Source organism: Passer domesticus, chromosome 21 (genome assembly GCF_036417665.1).
Source record: "Passer domesticus isolate bPasDom1 chromosome 21, bPasDom1.hap1, whole genome shotgun sequence".
NCBI classification, from domain to species: Eukaryota; Metazoa; Chordata; class Aves; order Passeriformes; family Passeridae; genus Passer; species Passer domesticus.
Window position 1 is genome coordinate 7,462,359 of NC_087494.1, and position 27,042 is coordinate 7,489,400.

Here is a 27,042-nt window from a genome sequence, read left to right on the forward strand (position 1 = left end):
ACACCATCAGCTGCTGAGTTTCCCTGGACAATTGGATTGTTCAGGGGCACTGTAGTGTTTCATTGTGATCTTCTGTCAGTTCTTCTGGGAAAAACAGTAGCCCAGTCTGTGATGTTCAGTGCTCCATTTGCTGTGTGTCTGTCTATGTCTTAGCTGATGCAAAGCAAATATTTCCTCCAGATCCAGAGCTGTGCCTGAAAATTCACAGAGCTACATCCATTTCTGATTTTTTTAAAAAGTTTTCCAGAGCCCGCTGATAATTTTCAAGGTTTTCAGAGAACCACAGAATAATGAGGTTGGAAGCCATGTCTAGGATCATCAAGTCCAACCTATGTCCCAACACCTCAATTAGACTATAGTACCAAATGCCATATTCCACCATTTTTAAAACACATCCAAAGATACTGATTCCACCACCTCCCTGGGAAGAACATTCCAGTACTTTATTATTCTTTTGGTTAACTTTTTTTTCCTAATATCCAACCTGTACCTTCCCTGACGTATCTTGAGACTGTGTCCTCTTGTTCTGTCAGTTGCTGCCCGGTGGAAGAGACTGACCCCCACCTGTCTACAACCTCCCTTCAGGAAGTTGTAGAGAGCAATAAGGTCACCTCTAAGCCTCCGTTTCTCCAGGCTAAACAACCCCAGTTCCTTCAAACATTCCTCATAGGGCTTGTGTTCCAAGCCCCTCACCAGCCTTGTTGCCCTCCTCTGGACGTGCTCAAGCATCTCAACATCCTTCCTAAACTGAGGGGCCCAGAACTGGACACAGTACTCAAGGTGCGGCCTCACCAGGGCCGAGTACAGGGCAAGAATGACCTCCCTGCTCCTGCTGGCCACACAATTCCTACTGCAGGCCGGGATGCCATTGGCCTTCTTGGCCACCAAGGCACATTGCTGGCTCATATTCAACCAGCTGTCAACCAGCACCCCCAGGTCCCTTTCTGCCTGAACACTGTCCAGCCACACTGTCCCCAGCTTGTTACATTGTAGGGGATTTTTGTGGTCAAAACGTAGAACTCGGCACTTAGACTTATTAAACTTCATGCTGCTGGACTCTGCCCATCCATCCAACTGATCCAAGTCTCTCTGCAGAGCCCTCCTTCCTTCCAGGAGATCAACACAAGCTCCCAGCTTAGTGTCAGCTGCAAATTTACTAATGAAGGACTCGATGCCCTCATCCATGTCGTCTATAAAAATATGAAATAGGACTGGTCCCAGCACAGAGCCCTGAGGGACAGCACTGGTGACTGGCCGCCAGCTGGATGCAGCACCGTTCATCATCACTCTCTGGCCCGGCCATCCAGCCAGTTCCTAACCCAGCCAAGAGTGCTCCTGTCCAAGCCGTGGGCTGCCAGCTTCTCCAGGAGTGTGCTGTGGGAGACAGTATCAAAGGCCTTGCTGAAGTCTAAATAGACCACATGCACAGCCTTTCCTGCGTCCACCAGGCGGGTCAGCTGGTCACAGAAGGAGACCAGGCTGGTCACACATGGCCTACCCTTCGTAACCCCTGATGACTGGCTCTGATACCCTGGCCATGCTGTAAGTGCTGTGTGATAGCACTCAGTGTGAACTGTTCCATCTTACCTGGTACTGAGGTCAGGCTAACTGGCCTGTAATTGCCAGGATCCTCCTTACCACCTTTTTTGTAAACAGGTGTCACATTGGCCAGTTTCCAATCATCTGGAACCTCACCAGTGAGCCACGACTCCTGGTAAATGATGGAGAGCGGCTTGGCAACCTCATCTGCCAGCTCCCTCATCACCCTAGGGTGAATCCCATCTGGTCCCATTGATTTTTAAATATCCAAGTGTCCCAGCAGTTTTCTGACTGCCTCCTCTTGGATAATAAGAGGACCATTCTGATCCCTGGCACCACCTACCAACCCTTGAGGACAGTTGTCATGAGGATAAGCTGTCTTACCACTAAAGACTGAGGTGAAGAAAACATTAAGCACTTCCGCCTTTTCCGCATCTTTAGTAACTAGTTTGCCTGCTCCATCCAATAAGGAACCGAGGTTGGTTATACCCTTCCTTTTACCATTAATATATTTGTAAAAACTTTTTTTATTATTTTTAACAGAAGTTGCCAAGTTGAGTTCAAACTGAGCTTTGGCCTCCCTAATTTTTTTTCTACATGCCCTGGCAGCACCCTTAAATACTTCCTCAGAAATCACTCCCTCCTTAAAAAGATGATACATCTTTTTCTTATTTCTAAGTTCCTTCAAAACCTCATTACTCATCCAGACTGGACGTTTGCCTCGTCTACTCATCTTTTGGCACACAGGGACAGTCTGTTCTTGTGCCCTCAAGATCTCTGCTTTGAAGCACACCCATCTCTCCTGGACTCCTTTGTTTTTAAAGGCTGTTTCCCAAGGAATTCTCTGGACAAGTCTTTTAAATAGGCCAAAATCTGCCCTCCGGAAGTCCAGTGTAGAGATCTTATTGATATTCCTCCTTATTTCACCAATTATTGAGAATTCTATAGTTTCATGATCACTATGCCCCAAGCGGCCTACAACCTCCACATCACCTACCAGTCCATCTCTATTTGTAAACAATAGGTCTAACATAGCCCCTCCCCTGGTGGGTTTGCCCACCAGTTGTGACAAAAAGTTATCCTCCACACATTCTAAAAACCTTCTAGATTGCTGTTTTTTTGCTGTATTGAGTTCCCAGCAGATGTCTGGTAGGTTGAAGTCACCTACAAGAACAAGGGCTGATGATCCTGAGACTTTGTTCAGTTGTTTATAGAATAAGTTGTCCACCTCTTCATCCTGGTTGGGTGGACGATAGCAGACTCCCAGTAGGATGTCAGCCTTGTTGGCCTTCCTCTTAATTTTTACCCATAGGGACTCAACTTCATCATCATTAGTCTCAATACCTGTGACATCCAAAACCTCCCTAATATAAAGGGCCACCCCTCCACCTCTTCTCCCTTTTCTGTCTTTTCTGAAGAGCTTGTAGCCATCCAGTGCAGTGCTCCAACTATGTGAGTCATCCCACCACGTTTCTGTGATGACAACTACATCATAGTCCTGCTGATGCACCATGGCCTCCAGCTCTTCTTGTTTGTTACCTATGCTGCGTGCATTGGTATACATGCATCTCAGCTGGGCTACTGATTTCTCCCCTAACACAGTCTTACCACCCCTGGGCCTGCTTCCAAACAGCCCAGCTGCATCCCCTTCCCCCTTCAAACCTAGTTTAAAGCCCTCTCAATAAGGTCTGCCAGTTCATGAGCTAAAAACCTCCTACCCTTAACAGAGAGATGTACCCCATCTGATTCCAATAGAGCAGGTGCCATAAAGGTTGCTCCATGATCAAAGAATCCAAAATTTTGCCGATAACACCAACCCTTGAGCCATTTGTTAATGATATGAGTTTTCCTATTCCTTTCATTATTTTTCTCTGCCACCAAAGGGACTGAGCAGAACACTACCTGTGCACCTGTCCTATCAACCACTTGACCCAGTGCCCTAAACTCCCTTTTAATCACCTTGACACTCCTCTTTTCAATCTCATCACTGCCAGCTTGGAGTATCAGCAGTGGGTAATAATCAGAGGACTGAATCAGCCTAGGAAGTTTCTCAGTGATGTTTCGTACCTGGGCCCCAGGGAGGCAGCAGACCTCCCTGTGGGATGGGTCAGGTCGACATACGGGGCCCTCTGTCCCCCTCAGAAGGGAATCACCCATCACGATTACCCTTCTTTTTTTCTTGACATTAGAGGTGGTAATCCTCTTTTTAGGCAAGTCATAATTGGGAGGCTCACTGGGTAGATGATTTTCCTCTAAATCATCTCTCTGGCTGTCTAGATCCAGTGCCTCATACCTATTCTGAAGTGGCACCTGGCTAGGGGATGGGGGGCAGGAGGGGTTTTTTGTTATTACCACCCCGAGCAGGGACCCATTTCCACTCCCCTTCATCTACCAGGTGCCCCTCTATTGCCTGAGAGTGAAAGACATATGAGCCCTCTGACTCCTGGTGGGCCTCCCTTAAAGATGTAAGGGCTGAACTCCACCAGTCTATTTCCTTTTCACTATCCCTGATACTCCTTAACCTTTCAACTTCTTCCCTAAGCTCAGCCACTAGCGAAAGGAGGTCATTCACTTGTTCACACCTCAGGCAGGCCTTCTCCATAACATCCCCTGAAGCCACTGATAAGCTCAAACACTCCGGGCAGGAATGGGTCTGTACGGACACATCCTTTTTGGAGGGCTCTACTTGGTCATATACACTTGTACCAACCACGGATTTTGACCAGGTTAAAACCATTGCTTAGGAGAAAGCCCAAGATCAATCAACCAATAAAACAATACTTCACCAAACTAGCTAGAACCTGCAGCCCTGCCTGCTTGCCCTGCCTGCGCGAACTGCTGTGACCCTGTTTGCCTGCTCCTGTTCACCGCACTCCGGGTCGCCGCGCTCCCCAGAGGTCTCTTATAATGGGTCACTCCGGAACAAGGAAGCTCCACCTCCTGCTCCTGAGTGGCTCACAAAGCAATTAAGGTCATTAAAGTCCTGCTGCTGTGTCTGTGCTGCTGAGCTGGGCTGGGCTCCTGGCACTGAGGCAGCTCCTGGTAAGCAAGAAGAGCTTCAAAAGCACATTTCTCTTGATGAGCAGCTCTTGTGGCAGCCCAGCAGGGCTGGGGCACTGCCTGCAGCCAGCCCGGGCACAGCCCAGAGGCACAGAGAGCTTCAATCAGTCAGGGCTGGGAAGGTGCTGAGAAGTGCCTGGGGCAGAATCACTGCCAGCCCTTGGCACAGGAACCTCTGGCTGCAGGACAATGCAGCTGCAGCTCCTGGAGCCATCTCCTAAAGCTGGAACATCCCAATGCCTACAGACTATGTGAGTACATTCTCTGATTGTCTCTTGTGCAGAGCAGCCAGGGGTGCCCAGGGCTGTCCTGCAGAACAGGCTCCTGCAGCCCAGGGTGCTGTGCTGGTGCAGGGACTCTGCTGCCTGCCAGGGACAGCTCTCAGCCGGCCCTGGCAGCTGCTCCCAGCACTGGGGGACAAGATCTGGGGGGAAGGAGACAGCTGGTAAGGCTTTGAAGTGTTCTCCTTGTGTGGTGAGGATGCTGCATTGGTCAGGATTGCTCCCAGCATAACATTTAACTGCCGAACATCTACAAGTGGATTATACAGCTAACACAGCTAGTCAGGGGCTGGATAAAAAGGAAAATCCTGCTTTTTAAATCTACTGCTGTTGGTTGCCTGGATCGGAAATTCCATATAGATGTTAATCTCAGTTCAGGTGAAGAAAAATAAAAAACAATTTTCTCAAATCTGAACAAACCAGGCAGTGACAGCAATCACCACAGTTCACTTTAAAGGCAGCACCAGTGTCGATTTTCCAGCCTGCTCAGGGTTGCTCTGATGTTGCCATCAGAGCCTGCAGAGCCAGAGCTGCCCCTGGGTAGTGCCAGAGCTGGGAGGGGCCTGCAGGGCAGAGCTGAGCCCCCAGGGCTGGGCTGGGCTCTGGCAGCACTGGCAGGGCCCAGCCCTGGGCACAGGGACCAGCTGCTGGCAGGGACAGCTCCAGGCAGCAGAGCCCTGGGCAGGCAGAGGCAGGGAAAGTGCCCCCAGCCCATGCTGGGATATTTAAAATCGTCTCCTAATGCAACTATTCTATGATTAATTTTTATACAGATCCCCATGCCAAGGCACCACAAATGTCCAACAGCAGCTCCATCAGCCACTTCCTCCTGCTGGCATTGGCAGACACGCGGCAGCTGCAGCTCCTGCACTTCTGCCTCTTGCTGGGCATCTCCCTGGCTGCCCTCCTGGGCAACGGCCTCATCATCAGCGCCGTAGCCTGCGGCCACCACCTGCACACGCCCATGTTCTTCTTCCTGCTCAACCTGGCCCTCAGCAACCTGGGCTCCATCTGCACCACTGTCCCCAAAGCCATGCACAATTCCCTCTGGGACACCACCACCATCTCCTACACAGGATGTGCTGCACAGCTCTTTTCATTTCTGTTCTTCATCTCAGCAGAGTATTTCCTCCTGACCATCATGTGCTACGACCGCTACGTGTCCATCTGCAAACCCCTGCACTATGGGACCCTCCTGGGCAGCAGAGCTTGTGCCCACATGGCAGCAGCTGCCTGGGCCAGTGCCTTTCTCACTGCTCTGCTGCACACAGCCAATACATTTTCCCTGCCCCTTTGCCATGGCAATGTTCTGGGCCAGTTCTTCTGTGAAATCCCCCAGATCCTCAAACTCTCCTGTTCACACTCAAACCTCAAGGAACTTGGGCTCATTGCTATTAGTGCCTGTTTAGCACTTGGCTGTTTTGTGTTCATTGTTTTTTCCTATGTGCAGATCTTCAGGGCTGTGCTGAGGATCCCCTCTGAGCAGGGATGGCACAAAGCCTTTTCCACCTGCCTCCCTCACCTGGCTGTGGTCTCTCTGTTCTTCAGCACTGTCATGTTTGCTCACCTGAAGTCCCCCTCCATGTCCTCCCCATCCCTGGATCTGGCCCTGTCAGTTCTGTACTCGGTGGTGCCTCCAGCCCTGAACCCCCTCATCTACAGCCTGAGGAACCAGGAGCTCAAGGCTGCAGTGTGGAGACTGATGACTGGATGCTTTCACAAACATTAAACTGCTGGCCAGTGTCTGCAAATCACTTGTAATAAAAGTCATCTTTGATACTTTTTATTGGTATAGTTGTTGGGATTTTTTCCTTTGTTTTATATTTTTCACATTGACTACAAATAAATGTCATTGTCTGTGCCATTTCACATTTTGTTTCTCTCCATCTCCCCTGTGGCATTGACACAGACTGTGTCAATGACAGGCTGCATTCCTGGTGGCTATAAAGGAAATAAAAGATCTTCCAGCAGAGTTTCCTGCAGAGATGCCCTTTTGTTGCCTTCTCTGGAGCTGCAGCAGCAATGTCTGTGTGCAGAGCTGGGGGCAGATCATTCTGGCCCAGCAGCTGTGCCCAGCAGCAGCAGCAGCACTTGGTGTTGCCAGTGCTGCTGCCGTGGCCCTGCCCCGCTGCCCTGGTGGCCCTGGTGTTGCTGCAGGGCCTGAGTGCTCTCGGGGCCGGGCACAGTCCTGGGGGTGGCAGTGCCGGGGCTGCAGCAGGGACAGGCCATGGGCACTGCTGGGGCAGGGCTGACGCCTCAGGCCAGCCCTGGGGGCTGCAGGCTCCTTGCCCAGGCTCTCTCAAGAACACGGCCAGGCCAATGCTCAGCACAGAAAAGCCCCAGGGTGAGCAGCCCCAGGCTGGCCGTGGGCAGGCTGGGGGCAAACAGCATGGCTGGGGCTCTGCAAGGGCCCTGGGGGAGACGGGAAGGAGCAGCAGAGCAGGGGCTGATCCATCCCCAGTGTGCTGCACAGCCCAGGGCAGCGTCCCAGAGCATCCTCATGGAGCTGCCAACAACATCCCCCCTCTGCAGCCCTGGCCTCTCCCCCAGCTCACACAGGTGCCGCATCCTTGCAGGCACAGCCACGGCAGCACTGGCTCAGGAGCCCCTGTTTGCATTGCACAGAGCAGGCGGGAGCACCCCCATGCTGTTGATGTGGGGACATGAACCTGAGGGAGCACAAATGCCATCAGCCCCTGGGGCCAGCAAGGGCTGGGGAACACCAGGGAAAGCACTCAGCTTTGTCCTGGCCTCTGCAGTCAGCCAGAAAGTTTGTTCCCATTAGCTGGGAGTTTCCTGTGCCACTGCAGGCGCTGTTGCTCAGAGCAGGGCAGCCTGGCAGCCACCCCCAAACGGCCCTCAGGATTTCCTTTGCTTCACTTTTTCTTCTTTACTCCTAGCAGTACAAATTTCTTCCTATTACCCATCCCTGTCCCCTCCTCTGCAAACAGCCCATCCCTGTTTGCCCTTTCCTCTCTGGCCCCACTCCCCATTTCAGTTCCTGACTTGGCACCATGGGTAGAATCACTGCCCTGCTCCTGCTGGCCACACCATTCCTGATCCAGGCCAGGAGCCACTGGCCTTCTTGGCCACCTGGGCACACTGCTGGCCCATGTCCAGCCTGCTGTCCATCAGTCCCTGCAGGTCCCTTTCTGCCTGGCTGCTCTCCAGCCATTCTGTCCCCAGCCTGTAGTGCTGCAGGGGTTGTTGTGACCAAAGTGCAGGACCCGGCACTGGGACTTGTTAAACCTCACCTTGTTGGATTTGTTCCCTGGATCCAGCCTGTCCAGGACCCTGTGCAGAGCCCTCCTCCCCTCCAGCAGATCCACAGTCACACCCAGATGGTGTCATCTGCAAATTTGCTGATGCTAGACTCAATTCCCTCACCCAGATCATCCGTGCAGATATTGAAATCCACCCTGGCTGGCTCTGATCCCTCGGCCATCCTGTGGGTGCCCTGTGATGGCTCTCAGGGTGATCTGTTCCATAACCTTGCCAGGCACCCAGGTCAGGCTGACAGACCTGGAGTTCCCCAGATCCTCCTTCCAGCCCTTCTTGGGGATGGGCTCACACTGGCACCTCCACTCCTCTGGGACCTCCCTGCTGAGCCAGGACTGATGGTAAATGATGGAGAGCAGTTTGGGGAGCTCATCCACCAGCTCCCTCATCCCCCTGGGATGGATCCCATCTATTCCCAGAGACACCTGTGAGCACCTGAGTGGCTCAGCAGGTCCCCAGCTGCTTCCTCCTGGATTCCAGGGGCTGTTCTGCTCCCTGTGCCCATCTACCAGCTCAGGAGAACACTTGTCCTGAGGATGGCCTGTCTTACTGTTGAAAACTGAGGCAAAGAAGGGGTGAAGTACCTCAGCCCATTCTTCATCTTTGGTAACCATATCCCTCACAATAAGAAATGCAGGTTATCCTTACCCCTCCTTTTGCCATTAATGTGCTTATAAATACATAATAATTATCCTTCACAGAAGTATCCAAGTTAAGTCCTATTTGATCTTTCACCTCTCTAATTTTTTCTATCTGCACAACCTAACAACATCCTTAAACATTTCTTGATTTACCTGCCTCTATGTCCAAAGGTGCTGCACCCTCTTTTTAACCCCTAAATTCCTGCAAAAGCTCCATGCCCAGCCAGGCCAGTCATTTCCCCCTCTGGGTCATCTTTCTGCACAAAGGGAAAGCCTACTCTTGCTCCATCAAGGTTTCTTTGCTGAAGTGTGTCCATCCTTCCTGGAACCCTGTGTTTTTAAGGGCTGTTTCCCTTAAAAGAATCAGTTCCTGATTTGGTACTCCCCAAATCTGCATCCTTAATAGGCCAAAGTCTGCCCTTAAAAGTCCAGTGTAGAAGATTTATTGATGCCCCTCCTTCTTTCATGGAATATTTTAAAACTTAATAATTTCATGGTCTTCATGGTCACTGTACCCCAAACAGCCTCTGACCAGCACTTCTCTCACCAGCCCTTCTCTGTTTGTGAGCAGCAGGAGACAGAGCTTTCCTTGGGAGTGGGAATTGCAGGAAACCTCCCCAAAGTGCAGCTTGGAAGGTTCAGGCTGGAGCTGAGGAGAAAGCAAATTCCCTGCCAGGGTAGAATTGTGGTGCTCGAGGTGTGGCAGCGTGAGGCTGGGCCATGGCCGGCTCTGTGTGCCAGGAGCCGGCAGCGCTGGGTGCAGGGAGCCCAGGGAGGGCACAGAAACGCTGGCTGAGAAATGCTGGGGCACAGCGAGAGGGGCGAGTGCAGCCGGCCAGGGCACAGGAGCAGCACGCACAGGGGGCACAGCCTGCAGGACAGATGGCCAAGGGCTGGGCAGGGCTAGCAGGGCCACAGGCACCCAGGCCTTTGTGCCCTGGGCTCGGGCAGCGCCTCTGGAGGCCCCACAGCAGGAACTTTCCTGGCAGGGGCTGCACTTTGGCTCTCCCTCGGCCTCCCTGGCCAGGCTGGCAGGGGCTGCAGGTTTATGGCATTTGTCCTTGCTGCCCCTCACATCCCCCTGCCCCACAGAGAGCCCCGAGCCACCCGTGAGGGACAGGCCCTGCTGGCCCGGGCTGGGCTCAGGGCTTGGCCTTTCTGCTTCCCCCAGCCAGCCCAGGCCTTGCTCAGCATTGCAGTTCCCTGCCCAGAGCCTTGGGCTCCCTGCACTCCTGGCCTCAAGGATCTGCTCTCAGCAGTCCCTGGGAGCCTTTGGCTCTCCCTGCCCTCACTGGGGCCCAGCCATGCTCCAAGGCACTTGGAGTTTTGCTGCTGACTCCTTGAGCAGCTTCTTCATCCTTCCCTCAGTGCCTGAGGCTCCTGGACCCAGCTCCAAATCCACCGTGGTGCTGATTAAAACACAGAAAGCCCTCAGGAGCTCTTTGTCTCCCTTCAATTGTCTTCAAGTCTCCAGGGCTTGTGCAGTGATTGGAGTCAGTTTGGAGTTCTGTTAAGGAGGAAGATGTCAAAATGCACCTCATGATTTTTGGTTTTTTAATCACACGTGTGGGTTTGGTTTGTTTTTTTTTCATTGCAGAGAAGAGGTGATAGAAGCATTCCCTAAGTGATCTTGATGCTGAATGTCTCCTTAGGAGGTCTGGGCACGGAGAAGAACAAGCCCCTTTTGGGCTGACCCTCTGCTCCTCACCCCCAGCCTCACCATGTCTGTCATAACCCACCTGGGACTGACATCCCAAAATATAAAAAAATGTTAATGTAATTTATTCTTTTATTTTATTCTGTAACACATTATTTTGTGTGATTGTTTAATTATGTATATATTTATTTTCATTTATAATATTAACAATGGTTTTTCTTACCTAGTTTTTATATTTGCATAAAAATCTATACATTTTTACTAGCCAAGAACATTAATGTTCTTTGGTTCTATGTAGCACAATCCCTTTCCTTAATTAATTAAGGTCTATTGGCTATTTATTTCTTCCTCTTTATGGTAATTAGTAATATGTCCAGTCATTTTGTCATCATTTTTATCATCTTTTTCTCAGACAGGGGCATGGGAGAGCCCTTTGGTGTCCAGGAAGACATTTCTGGGGCACATTTGAGGCAGTTGTGGGTCTGGGGAGGGAATTTAGAAAGAACTTGAGGGTACGGACTACACTTGGGGGAGCCGGGTGGGCACTTAGAGGGGCACTCAGGAATTCTGAGGGACAGTTCGGGGTCGAGGGGAGCACCTGGGGGTGCAGGGGGGCCCTTGGAGGTCAGGGAGGGGAATTTGGGGCCCTTCGGGGTCCGGGCAGGCCCTTGGGGGGCTCGAACGGGGCTCTCTGGGACGCGGGGGGTGATGGGAGCTGTAGGCGCGGGTATAATACGGTTAAACGGGGCCGCAGAGCATCACGGGAGTTGTAGGCGCAGCTGCAATGGCTTTTGGTGATGGCGGGGCATGACGGGAGATGAAGTCCCGGCTCGAAGAGCGCTGTACGTGCGCCGCGGAGCATGATGGGAGCTGTAGTCCCGGAAGTGGCTGGACCGCGGTGTTTGGGGGTTCAGGAAGGCACTTGGGGAACACTTCAGGGTCCGAGCCGCGAATTGAGGTCCTCGGGGGGAACGTAACTGGTTCGGGAATACCTGGGGGGCGCTTGGGGAGCTCCAACCGGGCTCTTCAGGGCGCAGGGCACGGCACGAGTTTTAGGTGCGGGACTGTGCTATGAGGGGCTCTGGGGCCGCGGGGGATGAGAGGAGATGACTTCCCAGAAGTGGCTGTGCCGGGCATCCGTGGGGTTGGGAGCACTCAGGGGATCCGGGGACGCTTTTGCGGGGTCCCGAATGGGCGCTGAGGGGCACTGAGGGATCCTGGAGGGTCTGGGGGACACTTAAGGGACAGATGGGGGGCGGATGCCGGGGTGGGGTCTGTGGAGCGCGGGGCATGACGGGCGTTGTAGTCCCTGCTCCAATGGGGCTTTAACGGGCCGCAGGGCATGACGGGAGTTGTAGGCAAAAATAAAAGATGGCGCTGACATCCGGCGCTGCTCTCAAGACCCCAATCCCTGCGCTGATTGGCTGCTGGCTGTGATTGGCAGGACCATCGGCAAATGGGAGACAGTGGAGGTGGGAATAGCCCATTCAACCCTTCCAGTCCCTCCCAGCACAGCCCAGTTCATCCCCAGTACAGACCAGTACGACCCCAGTGCCTCTCCAGTCCCTTCCAATACACCTGAGTCCCTTCCAGTTCCTCCTATTTTCATCCACAGTATGCCCCAGTGTCTTCCACTCTTCTATGCTGTGTCCCCAGTGATCCCAGTTTGTCCCAGTATCTCCCAGTATCACTCCAAGTGTCTCCCAGTATGTCACACTGTGTCTCACTGTACCTGCATAGCCCCTCCCAGTCTGCCCAGATTGCCCCTCAGCATTCCCTGTGTTCCCAGATTGTCCCAGTATCCCCCAGTGTCAATCCCAGTATACCCCCATGTCTCCCACAGCGTTCCAGTGTTCCCCAGTATGTCCCAGTCCTCCCCAGTGTTTCCAAGCACAGTTTAATGTCTCACGGTTGCCGTGGCAGCCAAACCCAGCAGTGGGGTCAGGGCAGTGTCCATGGCCACAGCCCCTTGCAGTGGCCCAGTGCAGCTTGGGCTGATGATCCACCCTCACAGCTGGCCCAGGGCAGCCTGCAGTGGTTTTGGTGGCACCTTGGGCTGGCACACACCTGAGGAGTGTGTCTGTGTTCAGTGGGGAAACTCAGGAGTTTTTGATTGCTTCAAAAAAGACTAAAAGGGAAAACCCCTCTTAGGCTGAGTGCAGCCAGCTCTGCAAGCACAGCAGGTCCCAGGTGAGTGAGGACAGACAGGATGGGGCTGGGGAATGTGGAGCAAGGTTGTCCACACTGGGTCAGAGCTCAAGGCACAGCTTCTCTGAGCAGGCCAGAGCTCCTGAGGAGGAGACCCTGGGTCAGTATCAATCACAGAATGCTGCAATCACCTCTGATCTAAAGAGAAATGTAATAAAATAAACCCTTTAAAATAGGTATGTGTATGTCTTACAAGCTCTTTGAAATATTTCTCCATAATTGGACTTGGAAAACTTTAATGACACTCTCAGGGCTTTGGTGTTGTTTACATCAGACTCGGTCCCTGAGAGAGTTTTCAAAGAACTTTTCAAGAACTCAAGGTTAAATTGAAACTCTGAACTTTCTTGAAATTTTAATGGGTCCCACTGAGGGACACAACTAAGAAACTGTCCCCAGGTTCCAGGTAGAGCAGAGAACTGCAGGCAGTGATGACAGCTGGGGACAAACAAGGCAAAGGTGTCTCTGGTGCTGAGCACACCTGGATGTGTTTCAGGAATGCAAAGGGCCAAGGCCTGAGCCCCAGCCCCTGGCCAGGCAGATCCTGTCCCTCCCTCATTGCTCAGGGCTCTTCCCGGGATGGGCTCTGGCATGTGAGGATGTGCAATGCCAAGGGCAGCACCAGGGGCAGCCCCTGCCAGGCTGCTGAGCAGGGACAAGGAGGCAATGAGGCCCCAGGGCTGCCAGGGTCACTTGTCCCCTCGTGGCCTCAGGCCCAGGGCCAGCAGCCATGGCCAAAGTGCTGCCCAAGTTGGCTGTGTCAGGGCCTTGCAGCTGCTGCCCATCCCTGTGCCCTGTGCAGCCCAGGCTGTCCTACGGTGTCCCTGCCCTGCGCCTCTGTCCCTGCAGGCTGTCGTCATCCCCCGGCTGCCCCACCTGGCTGGCCCCTTCCTTTGCTGGCAGCTCTGCCTCCTGCCTGCCTCTGCCTGCCCACACAAAGCCTTGGCCTGACCCAGACCCATTCTGGGGGACGTGTTGCACCACAGCCCTGCCCTGGGAGAGAAAATCCTTTCTCCTGGTGTCCAGTCTGGACCTCCCCAGGTGACTCTCTGTGGCATGATTTTTTCTCAGGTTTTTTCATCCAATGAAGAAGAGCTCTACCATTTCTGAAACCACCCTTCAAAGCCCTCTCAGGCTACTCCTGTTCTGTCATCAGTCTTCACACCACTGAGCCCTGGGCCATCAGTCTCTCTCGGTCATGTGCTTGAGGCCTCCCAATCCCATCTTGGAAGATTTTTGTGTCCTTTCAAGGTCTTTTCAGATTAAAACATTGTGGTCATAATCCAAGAAAAATTGAAATATTTTTATAGGCCTGTATTGGCAGAAAAAGGGACATAGCCTTTAAAATGCTCAAGGATATGTTTAGATTTGAGATAAGAAATAAATATTTTGTGATAAGGTTGAGAATTTGTAAACAGGTCATCCATAGACATGAATACCCCATTCCAAAATGTGTTCAAGGTCAGGATCTTTGACCATCTGTTCCAGTGGTAGTTGTGCCTTTCCACAGAAACAGGGCTGCAGTAGATGATATTTTAATGCTATTCCAATTTGAAAAACAGAAGATAAAAAACAAATTTATGAAAGTTCTGACACCTCCTCATGAAAGACTCACCAAGGGGGTCAATGGCAGAGCTTTCCAGCATGACCTTGCCAGTTGAGCATGGGGGGTTCTGCATTGGGTCTGAGATTCATGACGGAAATCCACAAGGGGCATTTGGGGAATGTGCAACATTTCCCATGTGATGCCTAAGAAAGGCCCACAGGAAGGGAAAGGGTGGCACCATGGTGCTTTGTGAAAGAACAAACATGAATCAGCAGGGAAAAGGGGATGAAAGAGCTGGTCATGAGCAAACGTGCGTCCCTGGCTACGCCCTACAGCTGATCCCCACAGCCTGTGGCATTTTCCTTAACCCCCACTGCCAGGAACTGTCTGGAACAAGGGAGCTCTCTCTGCTCTGGGTACCAAGGGATGTCCAAGTGCCAGATACTGGAGTGGGGACCACAAATCATCAGGTCCTGTGTCCTTTGGGGGCCCAGGAACTGGTGAAACTGGTGTGTGTGTGCACACAGCACTGGTGTGGGGGGCTGGCGTAACCACCAGGGAACACCAAACCAGAGCAACCAGTGAGCAGCAGAGGCCTGAGAGATGCTGTGTGAGATCCACTCCTGCAGGGATCCACATGGTCTGGGTGTCTCTGCAGCTCTGCCTCTCCTCCTGCCATGGCAGAGCACACAAACAGCCCATCCCTGTGTCCCTTCTCCACTGACTGTGCTTTGGCCTTGCCTGAAAACTACCCGAGGTCTCTCCCAGGAGGAGTCCCTGTGCATTTCCTTCCCCCATGCCTCTGCCCTTCCTGATCCAGCAGTGGTGGGGCAGGGAGAGGGCTGGCTCTGACAGGGCTGTTGTGGTTTAGGAATGGTGCTCTCCAATTTCCTACTCCCACTACAAAGACCACGTGTCTCCCCAGATTGATATTCCCACCATTGTCCCCACACCACAGGGGCTTTGCCTGCCTGGCCCTGCTTGATCTCAGACACGTTTCACAGTCAGGGATAACCTGGAGATGGTGTCCATGGTTAAACCTACCCCTTGCTCATGAGCCCATCTGGAGGTTGCATCTCTGCCCTGATGACCTGAGGTGTCCAGAAATAACTCACCCTTGTGTGGCCAGTCCAGACCCAGCTGAGACACTTTAATCCTGGCAGCCCCATCCTCCTCTCTGTTGTTTCGATGCTCTTCAGTGCCTGACTCTTGGGCACGTGAGCATCCATAGGAGGGACTTTCACAGCCAACTTCTCCCCTGGGCAACGATGTCTTGCCCCGGTCCAGCAGCCCAGATGGGTTTCCCTCTGCACTGCCAATTGTCCCTTTTCCATCATTCCAGCCACCCCACAGAGCATTTCCCACCATCCCTGAGTCAGTGCAGAGGTGCAGTGCTGGCCATTTCTCTCCCTCAGAGCTGTGGGTATGGTCCCAGTGCTGCAGTGACTGCAGGAAAGAGGACCCCACAATAGGTCATTTGTTGGTCAAATACAGACAGAAAGAGTGAGAAACTGTCTGTGACTTGGGTTTTGGCCTCGCAGTCCCTGCCGTGGTTTGCAGGGAGCTGCAGTGTGGCACAGCCCTGGCTGTGCCCTGCAGTGCTGGCCTGGGAGAAGGTGTCGGTGCCAGCTGGCGCAGGGAGCTGCAGCGTGTGGGGAACGAATCCCTCCTGGCCTCCTGCCCCCGGGTGACATTGCAGGGCCTCATGGAGCCAAGGGGCCATTGCAGCACTTCAGGGCCCCATGGAATTAAGGGGACTGTTTGGACATTGCAGGGCCTTGTGGGACTGAGGCCATTGTGACACTTCAGAACCAAAGGGCCACTGTGAAACTACGGGGCCTTGTGGAACTGATACTGAAGTTGTCCAAATAGATACTTTCTAACACAGTTTGGGTATTAGAAAGCAGCCATTCTTTATGCAGTGCTGGTCACTTGGGGGATCATTCATCCATTTGAGTGCCCCAAACATCAAGTAAGCAGAGGTTTTATCACACAGAGTGATTACATATTCACAAGCTGTTCCTCTGTGGTGGCCTGTAGGTCTCACAGTATAAATAATTCCAACTTTATAACTGAAATATGTGATTGATTTTGTAATTATCTTACTTACGTAATGAGGATTAACCTCATGGGCTTTCTTATCTATATAAGGAAGTGAGCTGGCTGTTGCTGCATGAACACGGAGTGTCAAGTCACCCGTCTCCGAAACTGAAATGATTGGTGACCCCAATGTGATCACGACAGCTTCCACCAATAGCACAGGGAACAGGCAGGGCAGCCAAGAGGAGCTGCCCACAGCTTTGAACTGTGAAAAGTGGCGTCCAGTGCTGCGGGGAACCCAGGAGGAGTTGCCTTTGCAGGCTTTACAGCCTTTGAGCTGCAAAGAATGGTGTAGAGAGCTGTGATCAGTCTGGATCCCCCCCCTTTTCCCCCCTCTTATTCTTTTTTCTTTTTGTAAGTGGAAGACACCACCAGCATGGGAGCAGGGGCTTTGACAACAGAGGACCCCCTCCTGCGGGTATGGACTCCTATTTTAAAGAAAATATTTGAAAAATATGATGAACGGACTTTATTAGTCCTAATAACATGACGTGAGAGCCACGGACTGGACGTGTTGGAAGGGGCTGCCCTAGATTTAAAAAGTTGGGAGTGGGCTGGCTGATATATCCTCACAACTGCCTTTACAGGAGACGACTCTGCCATTAATGCTGCTAAACATTGGAGACTTGTAATGGACATGATAAAATAGCTGCAGAGCAAGCGGGTGGTTAGGACAGCAGAGGCATGGCAGCTGGTGAACGGCGAAAGCAGGGCAGGAGGGAGAGGGGGAGGTGGCAAGGAGAGCAGATGCTGTGCTGGGTGAGTGAGGCAAGAGGATGAATGCAGAAAACACAGGGTGCTGGGAGGCCACTGGGCAGCTGTGGACCCTCCCCAGGCGAGGGTGACCTGCCTGAGGAGCACCCTTACGCCCCCTGGGACCAGGCTGCTGCCCCAGCAGGGGTATTTGCCCAGTGGGATGTCGCCCAGTTGCCCGGTGCCGTGCCATGCCCCAGGCGGGAGCGTGTTGTCAGCAGAGTGCGCCGTGCCTGGAGCCAGCAGCAGAGATGCCCCAAGCAGCCGTGCTGTGTTGAATGGGCACCCTGCAGCCCCTCTGTGCCCTGCCATGGCTGCTGAGACCCCTGCAATGCCTGGCTGCTTTGCTGCTCCGTGCTCTGCTGCTCCTTGTTCTGCCGGCTGGTAGAAACCTGCACAACCACCCAAGACCAGTGCGTGTTGTCAACCAAGCATGGTGCTGCCAATCCAGAGGTTAGAGAGACGCTGTGCTGCAGACTCGCACTGAACAGGCACTCTGCTGCTCCCCCATGCCCTGCTGCACCAGCTGGGACCCCAGAAGTGATGCTTGGGAGTGGCAGGGAGGCGCTTTGCCACTGCGGCCACTGCAAGGCACCCAGCCATCCCTGCTGTGAGATGCCTTGCCCCTGTGGTAGGATGCCTGGCTGTGGATCAGGGCTTGCTGCCACTCCGCCAAGCCCTGCCACACTGGCTGAGATCACAGAAGCAGTGCCCAGCCCCTGTGAGATTCCAGCCCCTCTGTTATATGCTGCAATGGTTGAAACCCCTGTAGCTGTCTCTGCCTGTGGCAGAGCCACCTCTGCATGCTTTGCTGGGCCTGAAAACACCCCTACAGCCATGCCTAGCCATGGTGAGACCATGCCTGGCCATGGTGGGATGGTACCCTTTTCTTTGTAAAAAAATAATCCTGAGGGTCAAACAGCTACCATTAGATCTTACATCACGGCAGCACCACTGAACCTGTGGGGAAGGAATATTTTATCTGCTTGGGGAGTCAGGGTAGGGATGAATTTTTAATGGTGACCACTGTCCTAAAGACTGTGAAACATCCCACGCCAGCCTTAAAATGGCTTAACACTCAGCCTGTCTGGGTGCCACAGTGGCCCCTTGAGAAAAGAAGCTACATGCCCTTAAGAATTTGGTGCAGGAACAACTGGCTCAAGGGCACAAAGAATCATCCATAAGCCCTCGGAACACCCTTGTGTTTGTTATAAAAAAGAAGTCTGGGAAATGGAGGCTGCTCGACATTTTAAGAAAGATCAATGCAGTCATGGAGAGCACAGGAGCCTTACAGGCAGATATGCCGTCTCCCACAATGTTTCCTGCCAATTGGGATATCCTAATTGTGTATCTAAAAGATTGCTTCTCTACCACTCCACTGCATCCAAATGATATCCCAAAGTTTGCCTTCACTGTGCCATGCATTAATAACGCTGCACCAGTGGAGCGTTATCAATGCAAAGTTCTTCCTCAAGGTTTAAAAACCAGCCCCATAATTTGCCAATGGTATGTTGCTCACGTTCTTTCATCAGTAAGGGAACAATTCCCAGAGCCATACTGTTACCTTTTTATGGATGATATTTTAATAGCGATTCCAGCTAAAGAAGATCTTTCACTCATTTGGCCAAGCCTGATGCAAGCAGTAAAAGCATTTGGGCTGCAAGTGGCACCAGAAAAGATACAGCAGCAACCACCTTGGAAGTACCTTGGACTCCAAAGTGTGATTCATACAGCCCCAGACAATTCAATTTTCAACAAAAATTAGAAATGTAAATGATGCTCAAAACTTTTGGGTACCATAAACTGGCTCAGACCCTATATCAGATTGACCACTCTGCAATTAGCACCCTTGTTCAACCTTCTAAAGGGTGATCCTAATTTAACATCTCCCTGGACACTGACTCCAGAGGCAAAAGATCCTCTTCAAATAGCAGAGCAGCTCTCACAGACAGGTTCACCAAGTGTGCCTGGGAGTGTGTATCACTGTGTTTATTTTCAATGTTAATTTCCATACTGCCGCTGTCATTGGACAATGGGATACTCAGTGGTCTGACCCCTTTGCATGTTTTACAGTGGGTGTTCTTGCCCCATCAACCAAAAAAGACAGCCCCTACCATCTACAAATGAATTGTCTGCTTAATTATTAAATGACCTCAAAGATGTTTGGAATTGAATGCAAAAGATCCATCTAAAATCATTTTCCCTGTAAAGCAGGAAGAATTTGAATGGTGCTGTGCCAACAGAACATCTCTACAACTTTTAGAGATGTTTTTGCTTTACAAAATTTCAAGGGACAAATTGGCTACCATTTACCACTGCTGCAAATGAGTAAGACCACTGAGCTATCCCTAGAACCCCTGAGCAGTCGAACACCCTTAAAAGGAATTGCTGTATTCACTGATGGGTCTGGGAAAATGGTAAAGTCCATTGTGACATGGAAGGAAGGCAAATATTGGAAGGACATGAGATTGGGTCACCTCAGTTAGTAGAGCTATGTGCTGTAGCTATGGCTTTTCAGTGTTTTCTCCACACTCCTTTGAATGTAGTTACTGACTCTGCACATGTTGCAGATAGAACACAAAAATTGGACTGAGCTCTATTAAAGGAAGTTAACATCACACAATTATTTGGCTTGCTAAAAACCTTGTGGCACGCCATTCTGGCCAGAATCTCCCAAATCTAAAGTAATGATAAAAGACATTATGACAAACAAGTGGGAAGGTCCATGGGACCTCATTACACGGGGATGTGTGTATGAGTGTGTCTCCACAGAAACGGGACATGGTGGATACCAGCTAGATGTGTCCACCCTGCTCTATGTCCTGCTCAGGATCAGAGACAACATCATCCCGATGAAGCTCCAGCAGATGCTGGGGAGCAGTGAGCTAAATAACTCATGCAACTGATACAGGACTTTTGAGATGAAAAGTTCATTTAAGGACTTCATCTATTTAGGGACATGCAGATTATATATATATTTAAGGATAGCTTATATATATATTTAAGGATAGCAAATTGAGGATTTTATATATTTAAGAACATAAGACAAAAATCTAAAACTGGACAAGTCGTTTTCTGAGTTATTTGAATTTTCCCACAGTTCTGAAAGTTAAAATGTTTCCTGTTTGTAGAGTTATCAGTTTGTAACTTCTCAGTAATAAGCCTGTGGCATAGCAATTATAAAGCCTGAAATGCTGGTGATCCTGCCTGATAGCTTCTGGGAATGAATGAATCATCTTCAATGATAAGTGGAATGCATCACTGGCTGAGAGAGGTCAGGCTGGTTGAGTTTGGGACAATCATATGTGTCATCTTTCTACACTGTCATTCTATCTGCAAAGGGTCCTTGAAGAAGGATGACAGAGAACACTTTGTATTTCTAATAAAACTGAAAGGGGGAACTGTGACAGCTATAGCTGGTCTACAGCTGCACAAACAATTTGGTCTTGACAGACACTCACTCGACCAGCTAGCTCATTAGCTCATTGAAGTAAACAAGTCCATAAGAATGAAAGTGATTGGCTGAATTCAGGCTCAAACAAGGGGACCCCAGCCAATTCCTTTGAGCCAGGCATGCAACCAGTGGGCTTGGCGGAGTTGAAACCTTTGTCGTCACTTCTGCATGAGTGGGAAATTTGAATCCCCTACAAAAGGGGCTGCCCTTCAATAAACATTGGCTCTTGCTGCATGGAGTGTCAAGTTGCCTGTCTGTCCCAAAACTGTGACAGGCACAGGCTTTTCCAGCCCTGCCTGGAAGAGGGTTGGGATGCACCTCCTCCACACCACACCCCTGTCATGGTGGCGCAGCTGGGATTTCCTGCAGTGGCTGTGGCACATCTTGGAACACCTGAGCTGCTCCCTGCAGCTGAAACGCTTTGACCGCTTTGTCATTGGCAACAAGAGGGTTCCTGTGAAGTTTGTCCTTCAGCTTCTCCCAGGTATGTGAATGGCTGAACCATTTAAACTCTTGCAGCCTCTGGTGCGGGATCCAGCTGCCCACAAAGAGGCCATGCAAGCTCAGGGTCATTGGCAATTTTGGCTCTGGAAACACTCCCTACTTGGCGTATTTAATTTTAATTTAATTTTACATAACAAAATATGTAGGTTAATTCCAGCTATCAATATTGTTGCTGTTCCTGTTTGTTCCTTATCTTGCCGCTGTTCACAGTAAATTGTTCTTAGCTCAGCCCAGGATCTTTGCCTTTTCTGCTCTCCATGGGTGGTGGGAAAGGGAACGAGCGGTTTTAGCAAGAGCACAGAATTGGGGAATCCAATTCCTAAACCCAGTCTGTGGAAATCGAGCATCCCAGCTGGTCCCAGCCCTGGTGGCCATGGCAACAGCCTTGGGAGTGGGTCCCTGGCTGGGGCTGTGGGAACCTCTTCCCTCTGGTGCCCAGGGACAGGAGGGAACGGCTGCAGCTGAGTTGGGGCAGGCTCTGGTTGGATCTCAGGAAAAGGTTTTTCCCCAGAGGCTGCTGGGGCAGTGCCCAGGCTCCCCAGGGAAGGGTCCCAGCTCCAGGGCTCTCTGAGCTCCAGCAGCGTTTGGCCAGCGCTGCCAGGCCCTGGCTGGCATTGTTGGGGTGTCCTGTGCAGGGCCAGCACTTGGACTCCAGGATCCTGATGGGTCCCTCCCAGCTCAGCCAATTCTGTGGATCTGGGATCCCAGGACCCTGGGGATGGGGCTGCCAATGGTTGCCATGGCAACGGGCTCTGGCTGCAGGCCTGAGCTGGTGTCCATGGCAACCACCCCTGGCATGGGGTCTGCATGGAGCTGCCAAGGGACTGAGCATGGCAACAGGGGGCTGGGGATGGTTGCCATGGAAACTGACCATAGCAACAGGGGGCTGGGGATGGTTGCCATGGAAACTGATCATAGTAACAGGGTCTTGGTGATGGTTGCCTGCTAAGCAACCAATTTGTCTCAGGCCATCAGAGGGGTTCCATGGGGACTTTCCAAGAGTCTCCAGGCTGTTCAAAAGCTGGAATGTCACAGGCAGAGACAGGGGCTCCATGGACACCTCCCAGGGGTTTCTGGAGATGGTAAAGAGCCCTGTGGTCAGAGGCAGTCACAGCCATTCCATGGTGACATCCCAGGGGACCTTGGGCTGCAAAGGCACCGATCTGTCACAGGCACTCACGGGGGCTCCACGGTGACATCCCAGGAGTCCCCAGGCTGCCAAGGAGCCGGGATGTCCCAGACACTCATAGGGGTTCCTGTCATGGGCAGAGTGGGAGCTTCAGGCAAAAGCTTTATTTCTTTATTGGAGAAATCCCTGCTGAGTCATGACATGGAGAAATGACACCCAACACCCACCCACCATGGATCCTCATACCCCTGCAGGGCCCCTAGTCTTCTAAAATTCCTTTTAATACAGGAGACTGGGAGCAGCTGGATCCAATCCCTGCCCCAGACTGTGCCAAAAGTTGTAAAAGATTGGACAGGTGAAATTGAACTTTAACGCAATTTGTCCCACTGGATTAATGATGGAACACCACATATATTTATATAAATACAGCTCTGATTGATTCTGATCATCATTAGACACAATGGCTTATTTACACCACAGAGTAAATTTTTTAAAAAAAAGTTATTTACTCCACAGTATAGGTTCAATAACAATTATTAGAATATTCTGCTCTAGGAAGCAATTTTGAAGTCAACAGGGCCTGGCTGGAGTTGTTGGAGCCCATTGCAGGCAGAGCCTCCTGCTCCAGCAGGAACTGCCTTTCCTGTGCCAGGAGCAGGGCAGGTCCCGCTGCAGGAAAAGCCCCAGGCCAGCCCCAGCACAGGGAAGGGCTCGGGCACAAGGGCAGAGTGCCGTGCTGGGAGCTGTGCCAGGCAGAGCCTGAGGCACCAAAGGCACCTTGGCAGCAGCAGCTGCTTGCAGGGCATGGCCAGAAGCCTCCCTTGGCAGCCCGGCCTGGTGGCCAGCACTGCAGAGCTGCTGCCTCAGGGCTCATTTCTGCCTGGGCTCTGAAAAGCCACTTGTGCTCCAGGAGCCTGCCTGGGAAGCCATAGGCCCCAGAACCTTGGGGACAAGATATTGATGACAAAACTCTTCATGCCAGCAGAGACAAGGCAGGGGCAGAGGAAAGGGGAGAGCCAGGCCAGGGCACAGGGCTGCCATGGTGATGGCTGTGAGGTCACTGCCCCTGCAGCAGCCTGGCTGCCCTCAGCAGACATTCTGGCCAGAAGCGTTGTGAGGGCACCCAGCACATCAGAGAACCCACACAACAGGAATTCTGTCCTTGGGGATGAGAGGGTTTCACTGAATCAGGTTGCACAAAATTCCTGCTCTTGGATAATTCCTGGGATGAGGAATCCACTTCTCTGGAAAAACAATTGCAGTTTTGTGCCCTTCTCATCATTGTAAAATATTTCCTCCTTCTAACAAATGTAAATCCACCCTCATTCATTTCAGAGATACTGGCCCCTGTTTGGTCACTGCAAGATTTGGGAAAAAATACCTTTGACCACTATTCTTCCATTTTCACAGACTTTGGAGAGGACCCAAAAATCTCCCAAGATGGGGTTTGGAGGCGTTATCACATAACCAGCGGGAGGAGGCTGATGGCTCTGGGCTCAGTGGTGTGGAGACTGAGGACAGAACAGGAGTAGCATGGGAGGGATTGAAGGGTGGTTTCAGAGAGGCTGGAGCTTTTCTTCATAGTGGGAATGATCCTGAGAAAGAGATAATGGCACCAAGGGCAGCTGGGGAGGCCCAGACTGGACAGCAGGAGAAAGGAATTTCCCTGCCAGGGAAGGGCTGTGGTGCAACACATCCCCCAGAAGGAGCCTGGAGCAGCCCAAGGCTTTGTGTGGGCAGGCAGAGGCAGGCAGGAGGCAGAGCTGTCAGCAAAGGAAGGGGCCAGCCAGGTGGGGCAGCTGGGGGATGACGACAGCCTGCAAGGACAGAGGCACAGGATTGCTCAGCATCACAGACATCTTTTCCTCGCTTCTCCCCACCTGTCATCACCGCCTCCAGTGTTGTTCTCTGGCTTCAACCTGGGAACACTTTCTCAGTCCTGTCCCTCAGAAGGATCTATTTAAAGTATGAGAAACTTCAGTGTTTCATTCTCTTTTTGAGTCCCTGAGAAGTTCTCTGAGCACACTCCAAGGGACTGAGTCTGATGCAAAGAGCACCCAATCCCCAGAGGGTCATTAAAGTCCTGGTGCTGTGTCTGTGCTGCTGAGCTGGGCTGGGCTCCTGGCCCAGAGGCAGCTCCTGGCAAGGGCAGCGCTGCAGAGAGACAGCTCTGGCCAGGAGCAGCTCCTGGGCACAGCCCAGCAGGGCTGGGGCACTGCCAGGGCAGCTCAGGGACAGCAGCAGGGCACAGCCAGAGCTGACAGGGGCTCAGCACTGGCAGGGGCTGGGGGATGTCCCAGAGGGGGCTGTTTACCAGCGGCACCTCTGTGGCTGTGTCCTAGAGGCACAGAGCAGCTGTGATGTCAGCCAGGGGCTGTGTGACAGCACAGAGTGGGCTGTGTGAGGTCACAGGTTGGGCTATGACATCACAGAGTTTGTTGTGTGACGTCATCTAGCAACTACAGCATCATAGAGGGGACTGTGTGACATCACAGAGCAGGCTGTGACATCATGGCATGGCTGTGCGACATCATTGAGCAGGCTGTGAGGTCACAGTGTGTGCTGTGACACTACAGAGTGGCAATATTGTATCACAGAGAGGGTTTTGTGACATCACTGAGGGGCTTGTGACATTACAGAGCTGTCTGTAATGACATAGAGTAGGGTGTGAGGCCATGGAGTAGCCTCTGCCATCATGGAAGGTGGCTCTGTGACATCAGAGAGTGGGTTGTGACATCACTGCGTGACTGAGTAACATCATAGAGCCAGATGTGACATCACAGAGCAGCTTTTTGGTATCACAGAGTGATATCCTAGCACTGGCCCTGTGATATCATGAGGGGGCTTTGTGACATCACAGAGCAGGCTGTGACATCACAGAGCAGTTGTGTGTGTCATCACTGAGTTGCCTGTGACATCACAGAGTAGGGTCTGTGACATCATAGGCTGTGTCATCATAGAATGGGTTCTGCCATCACAGGGTATCTGTGTGACATCACAGAGGGGATGTGACTTCACAGAATGGCTGTGTGACATCCCAGGGTAGGATGTGTAATATCACAAGATTAACTGTGACATCATAATGAGGCCTGTGACATCATAATGAGGGTTGTGTCATCACAAAGGGGCTGTGTGACATCACAGGGGCTGTGTGACATCATAGGGGCCGTGTGACATCACGGGGCTGTGTGAGGTCACTGGGGAGGTCACTCTACCCCAGCCCCCCTCACAGTTCCCCCAGAGCAGTCCAATGCTGCTCGTGCACAGTGGGGTCCCCTGTCCCCCCGGGTCCCCCCGTCCCCGGCGCCGCAGCCTCCCCCAGAGGATGTTCCACGAGATCGACCCCAGAGCCTGGCACGGGGACGGGGGGCCGGGGCCCTGGGGGTGGGACAGGGGGACAGGGACCCCCCGGCAGCGTCCCCGTGTCCCCCAGGGTCAGAGCCTGGGCCAGGGCTCCTTCACCCTGTTACGAACAAGTGCTTGAGAGCGCTGAAAAAATCCCCAGCAAGGGATCAGCAACAACCAGATTTAATATTAAGTGACAGCACCACAAAGTTCCTTGGCAAGAGTCACTCTGCTCCTGACTGGACATTTCAGGCACACCAAAGAAACAAAGCAACAACAAAACCCAAACCAAGTCCAGGCAAATAAAGCAGAAATGAACCAAGAACTGTCCCTGTGTAGGTGTGTGTGTGACACAAGGACAGTGAGGGCAAGGATAAAAGGAATATGATCTAAAAGCTGAACAGAGCTCAAACTTAACAGGACTTAATTTATACTTTCGCCTTAACTTCTACCCTAAACTTCACAATTTAGCAAAAGAACAACACTTAACAGTCTTTAACCTCATTTATAACCTATGCCTCAATAATTTAACAGTGGAATAACAATTAACAATAGTTATCTTAGCTAATAAATTAAACCTAACAACTTAGCAAAAGAAAACCTCTTAGAAGCATTTACCTTAGCTTAGACCTCGTGACCTAACTTTACTTACAGGCCTGACTGACTCAGCTATCCAAGGCACTCTAACCCCTCCGAGAGCAGCATTTCTGCCACATTTCCCCAGCACAGGCACTCCTGTGTGCACACAGACACAAAGAGTCAGTGCAAGGCACCTGTGACAAATTCCCCCGAGGGCAGGAAATGCTCCCTGTGGATGCTTTGGCATCTCCCCAGCGGGTGAAGGGTTGAGCCTGGAGGAGTGGGGGGATCGGCCCAGGCTCCCTCGTTGTTCAGGATCCCCGAGTGCAGCAAACGGGAGAGTTCCCGGCTGGGAGAGGCCCCACTCAAAGGGAGTCGCTGGCCCAGGAGAGCTCCAAGGGGCTCCTTTTGCAGCGCTGTTTGTAGGGCCCCAAGAGAGGGGCTGCAGTCACAGCAATGGTTCATCCTGGCCGCACTTGGCATCAACAGCTTTCTTTGGCAGTGTGAGAACAGGCATGTTGTGCCACTGAGGGAACAAAAGCAGTTCCCAGGGCTGCTCCTACAGCAACCAGGAGCTGGTTGGGCAGCAGCAGTGCCTGGAGCAGACAGTGTTTGTGCTGAGCTGCAGAGGAGCTGAGCCCAGGGGCTGTTGGCCAAGGCTGAGGCCCAAGGAGCATTTCTGAGCTGGCAGGGCGGGCTGAGAAGGGGAGGGGGGAATGCAGCAGCACAGGGCCCATGGAAGCAAGGGACCATGGTGACACTGTGGGGCCCTCTGAGACCAAGGGACCATGGTGACACTGTGGGGCCCTGTGACACCAAGGGACCATGGTGACACTGTGGGGCCCTGTGAGACCAAGGTACCATGGTGACACTATGGGACATCATGGAAAATTGTGGAGATAATTGTGACTTTGCAAGGCCTCATAGAACCATGGACAGACCATTAAGACTCTTCACAGCCTCATGGAAC

General features: G+C 52.0%; 2 protein-coding genes and 1 long non-coding RNA gene across 3 annotated transcripts in view; all 3 read left to right on the forward strand.

The window, feature by feature from the left end:
- The window catches only part of LOC135284527 (zinc finger protein OZF-like), a 145,567-nt gene that overhangs the window by 40,119 nt on the left and 78,406 nt on the right, over positions 1–27,042 (forward strand). The gene's annotated exons all lie outside the window — the stretch shown is intronic.
- On the forward strand, positions 172–2,108 carry LOC135284638 (uncharacterized). The gene is made up of 2 exons (XR_010349903.1): positions 172–1,542; positions 1,657–2,108. It is a non-coding gene; the product is annotated as an uncharacterized LOC135284638 (long non-coding RNA).
- LOC135284600 (olfactory receptor 14J1-like) lies at positions 5,677–6,670 on the forward strand. Its single transcript, XM_064396210.1, has one exon. It carries the CDS (start codon positions 5,677–5,679, stop codon positions 6,607–6,609), a length of 933 nt encoding a protein of 310 aa, XP_064252280.1. The 3' UTR covers positions 6,610–6,670.

Bases quoted from the DNA above. Each gene is read 5' to 3' on its own strand.
- LOC135284600 (XM_064396210.1), top strand. From the start codon at position 5,677: ATGTCCAACAGCAGCTCCATCAGCCACTTCCTCCTGCTGGCATTGGCA.